Genomic DNA, 16,085 nt, shown 5'->3' on the forward strand with positions numbered 1-16,085 from the left:
GTCACAGAATGGCCGGTGTTACTGAAGATCATCCCGGCTGGTACTGCAGTACCGGCCGAATGATCTTCATCTGTGCCGAATTGGGATGAGGGCGCATCCGTGTGCGCCCACATCCCAATTCACCATTGAACACAATAGAGAGTGCGGCCAGATCCGCACTCTCCATTGTGTGACCTGTCAGGCTTGTGTGGCCTATATTCAATGAATAGCGGCAGCACAAAACTGACAGTTTTTTGTACGTCCGCTAGCAATCCCGGCCGGAGTGTATACTATGTGTATACACTCCAGCCGGGATTCCATAGATGGCAGCACAACGTAAATTTCCTATTAATCACGCCCATTGTTGCAAATCGGCAACAACGGCCGTAGTTAATAGGGAACTTACATCGCGTGAACATGGCCTAATATAGTATATTTAAAAATGGGTTTTACAAACCAGACACCCCTCTTCATTTTTAAAACCTGGAGTTCCCCTTCAAAAATTGTTTTTTTTTTCCATTGAAAACCAGAAATTCCCTTTCAGGAAATGCTACTGGATGCTGTCTATAGCAAGCCTTCTCCACAAAAATTGGCCAATCCAATACAAAAGGCCCCAAAAGTATCAGTAATCGATGGGGCAGCACTCCTATGTATCCATAACTTCCACAATGATGATATAGTATGGATATAAAGTGGGAGGCTTGGATCCCGTACGTCACGCCATGATGTAAGACAAGAATTTCTAATAATAAATCTTCTTTATCCTATCTCCAGCGTACACAGTAATTATTATGAGGACCGTATGTGGGAATTAAGCTGTAAGAACACTTTTGACGAACCCGCATCCTGCACCTGGTCGAGCTTTGCCAATTCTTTGGATAGATCCTTAAAATTCACATGTCCATCTGGATCAGTGCTAAGCGGGATGTACAGTGACCATGACAACAGAAGACAAGACAGAAGGTAAACCGTGGGGTAGTCACCGAACGGGAGGTCTTCATAGAAATTATCATATATACTGTACATACCCTCCCAGCAGTCCCATTTTTCCCAGCACTGTCCTGCAAACCGGACTGCTTAGAGGCGGGATTTAAAGGACAACTCCGGCCAAAAGTATTTTTTAATATGTTATTACTTATGGAAAGGAGGCCAGAGCTCTCCTTTAAGACAAATCTTATATGACCAGATCTAACATGATTTTTTTTACGTGTCCAGATGGAGTTACTTGTGCTGTCGAGGAAATATAAATTACGGGAGCAACTGTGAATGGACCGATTATGTTAATGACTATGATAAGTTCTTTTTTTGGAGTACTCCTACAGGTCGTTTCCTGGCTGGGGTGGCCAGTATCAATAACAACGAAAAACAGTAAGTACATTACACCATGATACACAAAGTGTCAATCACTGTCAACCATACTGTAGCCACACCCACATTCGGAAGTCTGCTTTGAATGAAATAGATATGGCCAGGGCAGAACAAGTCATTTCTTTTTTACCTACCTCCCAGTACAGACACCTGAAAAAAAAAAGACTCCATGGCAATAATCAGAGTTATGGTGGCAAAACGATATAATTTGTTACTTAGGATACATACACTGTATGCCTGGCTGCTCAGTGAAATTCATGGCAAAGAAAAGGGACATGAAAGGGGCCCCTGTACAACATACTGAGCAGTGAGGCATACAGTGCTGCTCCTTGGACAATTGCTGGTCAGGGCACAGAGTGTTGGCCCAGCAAATCTATAAAAAGACAATGAAGCATAACTCTGGGGGGGGCACTCATGGGTGAATATGAACTGAGCAGCAAGGCATACAGTGTATGCTTCTCTGTCCAATAAGGCCCAGTTCACACAGTTCACACACCACATTTTGCTCAGTATATGGAACTCATTCTGGTTCTTATTTTGGTCAGTATTTTATTAGAAAGTCCTGCATGGGTTTTAGCCACCCCATTAAAGGGGAACTCCAGCGAAAAAATAAATCTTTCAAATCAACTGGTTTCAGAAAGTTATATAGATCTTAAATTCACTTCTATTTAAAAATATCCAGTCTCCTAGTACTTATTAGCTGTTGTATGTCCTGCAGGAAGTAGAGTATTTTTTCTAGTCTGACACAGTGCTCTCTGCTGCCACCTCTGTCCATGTCAGGAACTGCCCAGAGCAGGAGAGGTTTTCTATGGGGATTTGCTGCTGTTCTGGACAGTTCCTGACATGGACAGAGGTGGCAGCAGAGAGCACAAGAATACACCACTTCCTGCAGGACATACAGCAGCTGATAAGTACTGGAAGACTGGAGATTTTTAAATAGAAGTAAATTACAAATCCATATAACTAAGCTGAGCTCCTTCTTCCTAAGTTCTGGTTAGGCCTCCCCCTTCTGCATGAGCCCCCTAGTGCTGCAAGAACTATGGACAACAATTTGAGAATGCTTTTAGGGTGCCATTAAATTCCTTCTCAATGCCAAGTAATGAGCCTGACCCAAAGTCTTACTACTTTATATAACAAAACTGCAACCTCTATGTTATTTTTCAGGGACAGACGCTGGATGTTCTACACGTGTGAAAAGTGATGAGCTGCTGTCCTGCAGGTGGCGCTCCAGAGCAGATAGAGATCTTAGATTGTAAGCTCTGATGAGCCAGTAATAATCGTAGACCGGCCTGTGTCCTGCTGGTATTGTTATTCCTATCTGTGTTGTGGATGACAACGTCTTACAACAAAAGATGAAATAAAAAGTGTTTACTTGTACTTGAAATATCTATTGGTCCTTATAATTTCCACATTTTATATGTCTGTAGCAGCTGTTATCAGTACAACACTTTCCAGAATGCAAATCGCGAGAACAAGCTCTGCGCAGACACTGAACAAGCAGGAATGATTCATCTAACAGAGTAGTGAGTGCAGCAGTGGCATCTAATACTTATCCTGTACTGATCCTGAGTTACATCCTTGATTATACTCCAGAGCTGCACTCACTATTCTGCTGGTGGGGTCACTGTGTACATACATAACATTACTGATCCTAAGTTACATCCTGTATCTCCAGAGCCGCACTCACTATTCTGCTGGTGGGGTCACTGTGTACATACATTACTGATCCTGTATTATACTCCAGAGCTGCACTCACTATTCTGCTGGTGCGGTCACTGTGTACATACATAACATTACTGATCCTGTACTGATCCTGAGTTACATCTTGTATTATACTCCAGAACTGCACTCACTATTCTGCTGGTGGGGTCATTGTGTACATACATTACATTACTGATCATGTACTGATCCTTTGATGTGATCCTGTGATAGTCCTTCCAAATCTGGGGTCAGTATTATATTATGGAGGTCCGTCTGGGACCTGTATTAAGTTATGAGGGTCTGACTGATATGTGTATCACATTATGGGGGTCTGTATCACATTATGGGGGTCTGTATCACTTTATGGGGGTCTGTCTGGGATCTTTGTTACATTATTAGGGTCTGTCTGGGCTCTGTATCACCCGAAGCATTCCTTTAATGAAGAGATGTATCTACCTGCCTCACTCTATCTTCTCACCAGAAATGGCAGAGACTTTTTCCTTCCAACCTGCCCTTCAAGGGTTACGGCTGATCGTTGATACAGGTTTGGACCTATAATTGTCGGGCACCGACCGCGCATCGCTACGTGTAATAGCAGTGCACGACCAGCTGCGAACGATTTGAAAACTGCATACATTACCTAACCATGGTCCAGGGCTCCTTTTGCGGTCCTCTTCTCCCCGGGTCCTGCACACTGCAGCTCCAGAGCGGCCTGTCTCAGCTGTCAGGCGGCTCAGCCAATCACTGGCCACGGTGCCCCCGGCCAGTGATTGGCTGAGAGGTCTGTCAGCTAAGACGGGCCGCTCTGAAGCTGCAGCACGCAGGACCCGGGGAGAAGAGGACCGCAAAAGGAGCCCTGGACCATGGTTAGGTAATGTATGCAGTTTAGCAAGGGCTGCAAGGACATCAGTAACAGTGCCCATGCAGCCCTTGTTAAACGATTATCGGGCCGTGTAATAGGCCCAGTAAATGAGTAAACTTGTTTACAGTTATTATCTGGCCCCCATCGGCCCGTGTAATACTACCCTAAGACGGGATAGTACTGTGACAGCACCTAAGACAGGATAGTACTGTGACAGCACCGTGGCCAGGGATTGACTGAGCCGGCTGTCACTCTCGTCTCAGTTAGGAAGTGGAGGCGGCTGCAATCAGCAGGCAACATTAGGGGAGCGCAGACAGGTAAGTATAGATGAGCGGACTTGTTGAACTGCACCAAAGCAGCTAAACCCCTGCAATAATGTAGCTGTTTTATTGCGGTTTGTTTAAGGTTTGGTTCAAACAAACCCAAACTTTGCTTTAAAATTTGGCAAACTTGTTGAACCAAATTTTTGAAAAGTTCTCTCATCTCTAGTTACTATGTACAGTACTACACTGTTGACAATTTCTAAAAAAAAAAAATAGAGATGATCAACCTGACTTCTGACTTTGGCAAAAAATCCAGTCTGAGAACTCCCTGTGTCGGTTTTGGCAAAAGATCACTACAATATCCAGTCACCGGGGAGAACATGTCCATCATAATAAGTAACATTTACCGAATCTTATTACGGCAAATAACTATAACCTTATCAGGGCCGCTTCTGTCATGAGGCGGAATAAGTATTCCGATTCAGGCGGCAGATTCTGTGGTCCTGCGGGGGGGGGCGGCATAATGTTTCCCCAGCAGCCCTGACGCCACCCACCTGTGGCGCCGCCCACGCTCATCGCTGTCCCCACGTCCGGCCGGGCTCCCGTGATGTCACCCAGCAGCTCTCCTCGCCCTCCTGGCTGTGGTGAGTGGCCGAGGGGGTGCACTGTGGCGATCGGGTCTCTGTGGCAGGGGGTTCGGCTTGCTGAGAACAAGCGGGGGGGGGGGGGGCTTGGTTTGGGCGCTAGTGAGGGGGCGGCCGCCTGAGGTTTGCCTCAGGTGGCAGAGACCCGAGTGTCGGCTCTGAACCTTATCCCTCCGATGATGCAATTATCTCCGGAAGGGGAACGACCTGCTGTATCATGATCGGCTCTTATTATTTGAGGGAAGCCATTCAGAAGTATATATACCCAAGCTATCCATTCTTTCCAGTTGAGATAGATGACAACAGGGGTGCAAGGCAGCCATTTAATTTCTCCTCACAATAAAGGTCAATGACTCAACCAAAGATGACCCCACATTGGGTTCTGGAGACACCCAGTCTGGTATAATTCAACTTTATAGCAGTTCTGTAGATGGTGCCATGGGGGACATCGTGACATTTGAACGTTGCATCCTCTTATCTAACATTGTGTTTGGGAACAAATCAACAAAAAAATAACAAAGATGATATTAAACAAAAAGGAAACGTGGATACAAGGAAGGTCCCATCTTGCCAAGATAAATTTCCACTTGAGATACTGTATAAGGAAGCCCATCTAATCTTCTGTTAGAGCATTGAGTCGCACCTGATGCCTTGGGAGCCGCACATAATTAAGCATTAGGAGATAGAGAGTAGATTCTACTGCACTGGGTCTCGTGCTGTCTACTGGTGCCTAAGGACGGAACTAGACGCTCAGTGACCTAAGGTGTGGCCGGGATCACAGACTATGACTGCTCAGTACATTCACTAAGAAGCAGATTAGTTAGTAAAAGCAAATTAGAAAAATGATTATAGTGCACAATCCTGCACTATAATCATGTTCCATATCAAATTACACTCTAAATAGGTACTCTGATATGCAAAGAGTATGCCTCACAATCCATTCTATAGTGTTGCATTTGTTTTCAACTTTATCGAATGTTTCTGGTTTTTATTGACTGTTCTATAGTGTTGAGAAGAGTTGCCAAACTGTTCGGGTTGAGAAACGTTCTTCAAACCTAAATTCTCAGCATTTTACTCTTTGTGGCTGCAGAAGTTGGATGCAGCCTTGGGGAGACGTGGAAAACATGGATACAGAACATTGCCAAACCCGAACACTTTGGGTCAACACTACAGTTCTATTGTTCCAGGACCCTAGGGCCAGTAAGTCTGACTTTGCTGTACCCGAACCCCCCCTCCGCCCCCCTTGCATTTGACCCAAGGTGAGAAAATGTTGCTGGGCATTTGAAACTTAGATACATCCGGTTTGGCAATGGCCTCTGGGAAAAGGTTTGCATATTTGCTTTTGTCCCAAAGAAAAACTGCCTCTAGTGCCATTTATAGGTGGCGAACAAAAACTATCAATGCCTTATCTGAAAGATGGCTAGTCTAAATACAAAAATGGTGCGTGCATATAGTGGGTGAGAGGGGAGGAAGAAACATGCCTGATCAGAAAAGAAAGAATCGTTTTTCTCTGATAAGATATTTTAATGTTTCTTCCATTCAATTGTATGTAATACTATAGAGTTTTTGTTGAAATAAAGGTGACCACAAAAATCTTCATCCTAAATCTAAATTTTTACACCAGGTACTGCAGTCATGTGATGTAGGAGAAGCTTCCTGTAAGGAACAATATATAATTCTAGTACAAAAAAAAAGGATTTTTAAAAAATCTTTAATTTCAAGACATTGCTGTCGCCATCTAGAACACAGATAGGGATAATATGATAAGAAGCCAGGCCAGAGTAGGATTATAATCCGCACATCGAAGCTTAAGCTCTGAGAAGCGTCACTCGCAGGACAGCCGCTCATCCCTTCTGGCATGTATAGAACTTCCAGCGTCGGTCTCTGGAAAAGAGGTTATTACAATAAGGTTGTATAAATTCACAATACAGTGTTTGGTTGTGATCGATAATATGATCCTCATCCTGAGGCTGTAATCACAACATAACCCTGAATGGTATCATTGCCATTTATCAGAAATATAATGATGCCCTTTAAGGAGAATCTGTTAGCTTATATCATGCTCAGAGGCAGATAGCTGGGAGATGAACAAAACGATACCTGGCTATTTGCGAGGTTATACAATTAAGTTTACCATCTAAGCTCCTAGAGGCTGGCCTGAGCTTCAGCATGCATGCCTCCTCCCTTCCCCACCCTTCCCTGCCCTAAATTGATGTGCAAGGTTTGGCTTCCAACACTGAACCGTGTACATCAATCATACAAGGTAAGGAAGGGTGGGGGTGGGGGTGGAGGAGGCATGCATGCTGCAGCTGAGCCTGATGTCTACAACCCAAGCTTAGAAGTTAAACATAATTTTATTACTTTGCAAACAGCCATCAGCAAAAGATCCCATATACCATGTTAGAGGTTGGCAATACTTTTGGGACCTGTTTGTTTATGGTATAGGGTCCACTATACCAGGGTGCAGGGTGATTGGCAGAATATTGTGTGGCTATACCATTATAATATACGTACTCTCTATAGTTGTCATGGTAGCTGGAAATCCCAACCAGGTATTGACCTGAAGGGGTGATCCATTTTAGGTACTGATCAAACTCATTCATATATCCGCTCCATTGACATTTCTGCTTGACCTGGGTATTTCCGAGACAGCAGTAGAAGTTCCACCTGTACATATAAATTCCTGTTAGATTTGGTCATTTCTATTTCATTACCCCCAAACAATTGAACCTCAAAAAGCTTAAGCTCCGCCCTTTCCCGTCTTAGAATCCCTCAGAAATGCACCTTTATTCAAATCAGCATAAGCCCCGCCTCTTTCTAGTCTGGTCTACTAGTCAGTCAGGACTGTTATGTACAATATATATATAAGTCCTGGGAAGATTTCATGTTAAGTGACCACTTTGCGGTTTACCTTCTGTCTTCTCTGTGGTTGTCATGGTAACTGCTCGCACCGCTTAGCACTGAGCCAAATGGGCATATGAAGTCAATTGCCTGGTCGAAATCATTGACATGGCCGGACCAGAAGCAGGAGGCAGCGGAGCTGAAGGTGTCCTTGCAGGTGAAGTCCCAGAGACGGTCCTCGTAATAATTATCATGTGCACTGGAGATACGAAAAGGGAGACATGAATAATAATAATCGACTACAGCCGGCCCATTAGATCATGTTCCTGCACCTGGAAGCGTCAGCACACTGAGGACTGGAACAGTGGAGTACGGGAAGTCAGGGAGGTAAGTATGTGTTATTTTTTCACCCACCCCCTCCCTAGCCATAGCGGAAAAAAAGGGGTCCTGGCCGGACAACCACTTTAAGGGTCTATATTCTGTCTATTTTGAAGCCCAGATCCTAACTGGTTTACAAATTGCAAAAACCCATTTACCGTATGACAAAAAACAGTCAGTATCTGCAAAAACATCTGGGAAAAGGTTACAATAAACTACTCAAAAAGTACAAAAAAAAAAAGAGTTTTAGATGTATTTTTTGTAAAAGAGCTGATAATATGGATTGAAAAACTATACGCTAACATGCTCTTACCTCCACCGAAATAACATGCGCTTACCTTCCCGCTCCAGCACTGGTGGCTGCATACCGCCTCTCTGGTCCCTGAGTCCTCCGGCTGCTTCCTGGTCTGAGCAGGGACCCAGGTCATGGCCTGTGAGGTCCGCTCAGCCAGTCAGCGGCTGAGGTAGGCCCAGATAAAGCCGCTGACTGGCTGAGCAGTCCTCACAAGTCACGACCCGGGTCCCTGCTCGGACCAGGAAGTGGCGGGGACCCGAGAGCTGGTATGCTGGAGCAGGGAAGGTAAGAGCATGTTACTTCTTTTATCTTCCCCAGCACTTGCTAAAAAAAATTGTTATGGCCAGATTTCTCCTTTAACATGGAGCCAGTCTGAGGTTAAATCGTCATAAACAGTAAATCACAAAAAATTAACGTAACACGCTTGCCGACAACATTTGAAGAGGCAAAATCAGGACTTTGAGCCTCAGTCGGCTGAGGTTTTACTTACCTTGTAATAATTGAAATACTTTGCTGATTTCCACATTGAGCGGTAAAAGGACGATCATAGTTGTTAGCCCATCGTGCTGAAAAAAAAAAAAAAAACATTTATCCATAAAAACCAAAAATATTCTATAAATATACGTTACTGTAACATAGCATGGGAAAAGAGAAGGTCTGGAGGTAAAGTATTGGACGTTTTTATGGGTCATGTTCCTATAGATACACAGTTTATACACCCTGTAGTAGGGCTGGGCGATATGGCCAAAAAATTAAATCTCGATTTTTTTTAAATTTTGGACGATTCTTGATTTAAATCTCGATATTTTCTCTTTTTGCTAAACAAACAGGACATTTTTCTCCCTGCAGCATCAGAAACTATTTTATAGACGTTTGAGACAACAACCATATTGCTTCCCAGTGTAACAGTGCTCCTCCCGTGCCCCTATGTAGTAGACAAGCCCATTGTGTGCCCCATATAAGTAGTTTTCCCAAATATGTGCCCTATGTACTAGTGTATTAGTAGTAGTACAGATGAGGGGATTAGCAGTACAGGTAAAGATGAGGGGTGTAGTAGTGGTACAGATGAAGGGTGTAGTAGTAGTAGTACAGGAACAGATGAGGGGTGCAGTAGTAGTAGTACAGGTACAGATGAGGGGTGTAGTAGTAGTACAGGTAAAGATGAGGGGTGTAGTAGTAGGGTTGCAGGTAAAGATGAGGGGTGTAGTAGTAGTACAGGTACAGATGAGGGGTGTAGTAGTAGTACAGGTAAAGATGAGGGGTGTAGTAGTAGTACAGATGAGGGGTGTAGTAGTACAGGTACAGATGAGGAGTGTAGTAGTACAGGTAAAGATGAGGGGTGTAGTAGTAGTAGTACAGATGAGGGGTGTAGTAGTAGTACAGGTACAGATGAGGGGATTAGCAGTACAGGTAAAGATGAGGGGTGTAGTAGTAGTAGTACAGGAACAGATGAGGGGTGCAGTAGTAGTAGTACAGGTACAGATGAGGGGTGCAGTAGTAGTAGTACAGGAACAGATGAGGGGTGTAGTAGTAGTACAGGTACAGATGAGGGGTGTAGTAGTAGTAGTACAGGAACAGATGAGGGGTGCAGTAGTAGTACAGGAACAGATGAGGGGTGTAGTAGTAGTACAGGTATAGATGAGTGGTGTAGTAGTAGTAGTACAGGTATAGATGAGGGGTGTAGTAGTAGTAGTACAGGTATAGATGAGGGGTGTAGTAGTAGTACAGGTAAAGATGAGGGGTGTAGTAGTAGTACAGGTAAAGATGAGGGGTGTAGTAGTAGTACAGGTTCAGATGAGGGGTGTAGTAGTAGTACAGGTAAAGATGAGGGGTGTAGTAGTAGTACAGGTAAAGATGAGGGGTGTAGTAGTAGTACAGGTTCAGATGAGGGGTGTAGTAGTAGTACAGGTATAGATGAGGGGTGTAGTAGTAGTAGTACAGGTATAGATGAGGGGTGTAGTAGTAGTACAGGTAAAGATGAGGGGTGTAGTAGTAGTACAGGTAAAGATGAGGGGTGTAGTAGTAGTACAGGTTCAGATGAGGGGTGTAGTAGTAGTACAGGTAAAGATGAGGGGTGTAGTAGTAGTACAGGTAAAGATGAGGGGTGTAGTAGTAGTACAGGTTCAGATGAGGGGTGTAGTAGTAGTACAGGTATAGATGAGGGGTGTAGTAGTAGTACAGATGAGGGGTGTAGTAGTAGTAGTACAGGTACAGATGAGGGGTGTGGTAGTAGTAGTAGTACAGGTTCAGATGAGGGGTGTAGTAGTAGTACAGGTATAGATGAGGGGTGTAGTAGTAGTAGTACAGGTATAGATGAGGGGTGTAGTAGTAGTACAGGTAAAGATGAGGGGTGTAGTAGTAGTACAGGTAAAGATGAGGGGTGTAGTAGTAGTACAGGTTCAGATGAGGGGTGTAGTAGTAGTACAGGTAAAGATGAGGGGTGTAGTAGTAGTACAGGTAAAGATGAGGGGTGTAGTAGTAGTACAGGTTCAGATGAGGGGTGTAGTAGTAGTACAGGTATAGATGAGGGGTGTAGTAGTAGTACAGATGAGGGGTGTAGTAGTAGTAGTAGTACAGGTTCAGATGAGGAGTGTAGTAGTACAGGTACAGATGAGGGGTGCAGTAGTAGTAGTACAGGTACAGATGAGGGGTGTGGTAGTAGTACAGGTACAGATGAGGGGTGTAGTAGTAGTACAGGTATAGATGAGGGGTGTAGTAGTAGTAGTACAGGTAAAGATGAGGGGTGTAGTAGTAGTACAGGTAAAGATGAGGGGTGTAGTAGTAGTAGTACAGGTAAAGATGAGGGGTGTAGTAGTAGTACAGGTAAAGATGAGGGGTGTAGTACTAGTACAGGAATAGATGAGTGGTGTAGTAGTAGTACAGGTATAGATGAGTGGTGTAGTAGTAATACAGGTACAGATGAGGGGTGTAGTAGTAGTACAGGTATAGATGAGGAGTGTAGTAGTAGTAGTACAGGTAAAGATGAGGGGTGTAGTAGTAGTAGTACAGGTAAAGATGAGGGGTGTAGTAGTAGTACAGGTAAAGATGAGGGGTGTAGTAGTAGTACAGGTACAGATGAGGGGTGTAGTAGTAGTACAGGTATAGATGAGGGGTGTAGTAGTAGTACAGGTACAGATGAGGGGTGTAGTAGTAGTACAGGTATAGATGAGGGGTGCAGTAGCAGTAATAATACAGGAACAGATGAGGGGTGCAGTAGTAGTAGTACAGGTAAAGATGAGGGGTGCAGTAGTAGTACAGGTGTAGTAGTAGTACAGGTACAGATGAGTGTAGTAGTAGTACAGGTAAAGATGAGGGGTGTAGTAGTAGTAGTACAGGTACAGATGAGGGGTGTAGTAGTAGTAGTAGTACAGGTATAGATGAGCCTGGTGTAGTAGTAGTACAGGTACAGATGAGGGGTGCAGTAGTAGTAGTACAGGTAAAGATGAGGGGTGTAGTAGTAGTAGTAGTACAGGTAAAGATGAGGGTCAGGGACATAGCTAAGAGCATGGAGCAGACTAGGGGGGAAGGGCATGGGGTACACTGGGGAACATGCATGGGGCAGATCGGGGGGAGAATAGGGCAGATCGGCAGGGGCATGGAGCAGACCGGGGCAGGAGGGAACATACCTGGTGTACCCGCTCTGCGCGGGCGCACACCACCGTCACTTGCGCTCTCCTCCCGCCCGCACTACTCCCCGCAGCGGACCCGCCCCCATAGCCAGACATATACGCGCGCTTCCTCCCGGCCGCACATGGAGGTCCCCGGAGGAGGCTGCAGATACTGAAGCATCGGGTGATAGTGTCGCTGCTGTACAGCTCCAGCACCCGCAGCGATCACCCGATGCTTCAGTATCTGAAGCCTCCTCCGGGGACCTCCATGTGCGGCCGGGAGGAAGCGCGCGTACACGTCCGGCTATGGGGGCGGGTCAGAGGCGGGGACATAGGACGCTGCTGGGCGCTCCCGCTCCTCACGCTGTTTCAGTAGCTGGAGGATGCGAGCAGCCCGCCCGCGCGCCCAAATCCAATGATTTTTTGGGAAAATCGATTTTCGATTTTCCAAAAAATTCAAATCGATTCTCAAATTCTGGGCGAATTAATCGAATTAATTCGATTAATCGCCCAGCCCTACCCTGTAGTAGTGGGGACCCAAAGAGTAACAATAGAATGGCCAATGGTGTAAAGTTTAGAAAATTCCCACTTTTTTCCCATAAAAAAGTAATAATAAAACTAAACCAATAAGTTATATGAACCCCAAAAAGTAAGACTTATCCTGCAAAAAAAATGTCGACAGAAAAATGAGAAAAAACAAATAGTAATATAAAAATCAAAAGTTTTAGAACTACAGGAGGAAAGGAGGTAAAAAGCTTAAACCTTGTAGCCGATGTTTTCCCCGATTTCCTAAAGTGTTGACTTCATAGACTGTATTTAAATAGTTAATAAGGTTGCTAGAGAATTTTTAATCCTTACCGATACGTCCCGCTAAGGATGAGGTGGCGCACATCAACAAAACGAGTAGTAACTTCATGTCTGAAGCTGAGTATGGTGAGGGAAGTTGTGGAGAGTCCTCAAGGTCCTGAGATCTCTGACTGTTCTGCAGGGTTCCTCAGGGGTTATATAGAGTGCAAGTGGTCGGAGTCCAGAAGCTCTTCTTTCTGATTGGTGGGAATTGTTGGTTTCCTTCCTTCTTAAGTTCAAGAATGTTTTTGTACTTATACGGCATGCATACTACAAGGTTTTTTACAGGGGTCGATAATCGTCAATGAGCGTTCCTAGAAACGTTGATTGCGTCGATAGTCGACCTGTGTAAAAGTGTCAGAGCTCATCTGAAAAGTGGGAAAATGACTGCTCCTCGGCTGATGGGTGTCCGAGAATCTTAAGGTGTAAAAGGACCCTTAGGGCGGTATTAACACAGTGAGCAAGCACTGATCAGCGCCCGCTTACAGAGCTTGTTAAATGCCTCAATTATCCTGCAGTAAGGGGTGCACAGACATCGTTACCGATGTCCGTGCAGCCCTAGGCTTACAGCGAAAGTAATAAACTTAATAAACTAAATAAATTATTTCTACCTGACCATGCTCCCCGGCTTACTGCTCCCTGTATCTTGCACACGGTTGCCACCGATCAGCTAATAATCAGCTCTTCGGCCAATTGGGGTTTTTTTTATTACAGGGAGAGATATCTGCCCAAATTGGCCTGATTTAGCAGGTTATCACTCCAGAAAAAGAGGCCATTGTCACGGCCGCGGCGGCATCCCGTGCTCCGGACCGCCGCCGCGACCTCTCCATGCAGCTGCCGGGGTCCATGTACTGTGACCTGGCGCTGCTACTAGTTCGGCCCCGGGGGGCGCCTTACCTCGTGCCACGCCTCGCCTGTCGTCACTAGCAACCAAGCCAGGGGTAGCGACCTGGGGAAACCAGGTGAAAACCAGGTGAAAACCAGCGGCCCCTTAGACTCCGCTCCCTGGTGAGGTTAGTGCCATCGCTAGTGACGGTCCAGTGGATCCACTACTCCAGGCGTTACAGTCATTAAGGAAATGGATGAGTTACCGTACTGAGACTGAGATGGAGCAATTGGCATCTACCTCATGAGTGTTTTTGCCTTCCTCTGGATCAACACAGTAGGGTTATAGGTTAAACTTTTTTCAACCTTATTAACTATGTAAAAGAAATTATAGATAGGGAAAAGGGACCCATCAGTCAGAGCCCCCACCATCAGGGCCAGCGTCAGCACAGGGCTTACCCAGGCAAGTGCCGGGGCCCCAGCGCCTTCAGGGGCTCAAAGAGGGAGGGGGGCCCAGTGTTCTGATCAGCCCACTCACTGTAGTGCAGGGTGAGGGGCTGAACATCAGAAGACAGAGAAAGAGCATAATCTTTGAGAGAGAAAGGCAGATGAAGGACCTGATCACATGACCCACAGGTCCTCAATACTACAGTGTGGAGATCGGCAGGGCAGAGAGGAAGAGAGAAAAGACTCAGCTGTAAGTGCTGTCTGTATGTGTGTGTGTCAGTTATGTGTGTCAGTCAGTAATGTGTGTCAGTCAGTAAGTGATGTTTGTGAGTCGGTAATGTATGTTGCAGTCAGGAATGTGTGTCAGTCAGTGTGTGTGTGTCAGTAAGTGTGTGTGTGTGTCAGTAATGTGTGTGTGTGTGTGTGTGTGTCAGTAATGTGTGTGTGTGTGTGTGTGTGTGTGTGAGTCAGTAATGTGTGTTTGTGTATGTTAGTGGTGTCTCAAGTGATTGTGCATAGTGGATGGATGGATAAGGGGGATGAGGCTCTGTCACCCAAGGGCCTGCAAAACCCTGAAGCCGGCCCTGCCCACAATCTCATGTTTTATATTAAAAAGATGGTACACTAAATAACCTTACAGTCATATACTGCTTAGGTTGCTTTTTACCCTAAAAAGTGAGGTTGCAACTTTTCTGCAGAACTTGCTCTGTACAAAGTCAGTATTCAGCTGAAAATACATTGGCAAGAACTATAGGTGTAGTCTCGTAGTTCCTTATTTGAGATAACCGGGCAAGGATGTGTACAAGGGTCTAAATAAGTATTTGCCACCCTTCCTGATTTCATAATCTTTTGGATGTTTGTCACACTTAAAAAGTCTCAGATCAGCAAATTTAAGAATTAGACAAACATAACACAAGTAACACAAGAAGGTCTTTATTATTAAGGGGAAAAAGTGATCAAAAGAAAACTAAACCTAATAAATGGTTGGGCTGCTCTTAGCAGCATCAACTGTGATAACGGACAACAATTATTTTACAACGTTCAAAGAGATGATGGTTGACCTCAGGGAGATCAACCAAAAACACCACAGAGACATTGCCCCCTGGGAAATCAAATATGCAAAAGAACACTACAGAGACACCATTACAGGTCTCAATGTAGTGAGCTAGCCAGACCAAGCCAAGGAATGTCTCCCGTCAAGGAAACCACCCAAGCAAGGTATCCATCCACAGACAGCTGTTTGGGGGTATTTGCCCCTCATCAGTGTGGAGTTTTCTGGCTAGTGGGAGTGGGATACCGTGCTTAGGTGGTTTTCTTGACTGGAGACATTCCTTGGCTTGGTTGTTCCTTCCCGGAGGGAAGGTCTGGCTAGCTCCCTGCGTTGAGACCTGTAATGGTGTCTCTGTAGTGTTCTTTTGCATATTTGATTTCCCTGGGGGTAATGTCCTAGAATACACTCACGTCAAGACCTGTGATGGTGTCTCTGTGGTGTTTTTGGTTGATCTCCCTGAGGTCAATTACATCTCTTTGCATGCACTTACTAGCATTGCTCCCACTAGCCAGAAACCTACTCACACTGATGAGGGGCAAATACCCCGAAACAGCTGTCTGTGGATGGATACCTTGCTTGGGTGGTTTCCTTGACTGGAGACATTCCTTGCCTTGGTTGTTCCTTCCCGGAGGTCTGGCTGGCTCACTACGTTGAGACCTGTAATGGTGTCTCTGGAGGGTTATTTTGCATATTTTACAACGTACCGGAGGAATTCTGTCCCTCTCATTTTTGCAGAATTGTTGTCATTCACCCACATTGCAGCGATTTCTTAAGGTCATGACACAGCATTGGATTAAGGTCAGGACTTTGACTTGGCCACCCCCAAAGTCTTAATTTAACTTTTCTCAAGCCATTCAGAGGTGGACTTGCTGGTGTGTTTTGGATCATTGTCCTGCTGCATAATCCAAGTGTGTTCAGGCTTGAGGTCACTAACAGATGTCCGGACATTCTCCTTCGGAACTTGTTGGTAGACGTCA

The 16,085-nt window shown here is 45.2% G+C and overlaps 2 protein-coding genes across 2 annotated transcripts in view; one reads left to right on the forward strand and one right to left on the reverse strand.

Moving 5' to 3' along the window:
- LOC138788976 (E3 ubiquitin/ISG15 ligase TRIM25-like) overlaps positions 1 to 2,714 on the forward strand; it is a 22,891-nt gene extending 20,177 nt beyond the window's left edge. Inside the window, exons 3-5 of the mRNA XM_069967434.1 lie at positions 754 to 942; positions 1,195 to 1,347; positions 2,512 to 2,714. Coding sequence (XP_069823535.1) covers positions 754 to 942; positions 1,195 to 1,347; positions 2,512 to 2,548 — 379 coding nt within the window. The 3' untranslated portion in view covers positions 2,549 to 2,714. The remainder of the gene's footprint in view (positions 1 to 753; positions 943 to 1,194; positions 1,348 to 2,511) is intronic.
- Positions 2,715 to 6,512: 3,798 nt separating this feature from the next.
- Positions 6,513 to 12,987, reverse strand: LOC138772115 (hemagglutinin/amebocyte aggregation factor-like). Its single transcript, XM_069952267.1, has 5 exons — positions 12,798 to 12,987; positions 8,822 to 8,897; positions 7,729 to 7,917; positions 7,332 to 7,484; positions 6,513 to 6,701 (listed from the first exon to the last, which is right to left on the reverse strand). Exons 1-5 carry the CDS (start codon positions 12,853 to 12,855, stop codon positions 6,662 to 6,664), a joined length of 516 nt encoding a protein of 171 aa, XP_069808368.1. The 5' UTR covers positions 12,856 to 12,987; the 3' UTR covers positions 6,513 to 6,661.
- Between the last annotated feature and the right edge of the window lie 3,098 nt (positions 12,988 to 16,085).

This window comes from Dendropsophus ebraccatus, chromosome 1 (assembly GCF_027789765.1).
Source record: "Dendropsophus ebraccatus isolate aDenEbr1 chromosome 1, aDenEbr1.pat, whole genome shotgun sequence".
Classification (NCBI taxonomy): Eukaryota; Metazoa; Chordata; class Amphibia; order Anura; family Hylidae; genus Dendropsophus; species Dendropsophus ebraccatus.

Bases quoted from the DNA above. Each gene is read 5' to 3' on its own strand.
- LOC138772115 (XM_069952267.1), bottom strand. From the start codon at position 12,855: ATGAAGTTACTACTCGTTTTGTTGATGTGCGCCACCTCATCCTTAGCG. The intron at 7,485-7,728 runs GTAAACCGCAAA...TTATATGTACAG, and splicing joins AACCACAGAGAAGACAGAAG to GTGGAACTTCTACTGCTGTC. The intron at 6,702-7,331 runs GTACGTATATTA...CCTCTTTTCCAG, and splicing joins TACCATGACAACTATAGAGA to AGACCGACGCTGGAAGTTCT.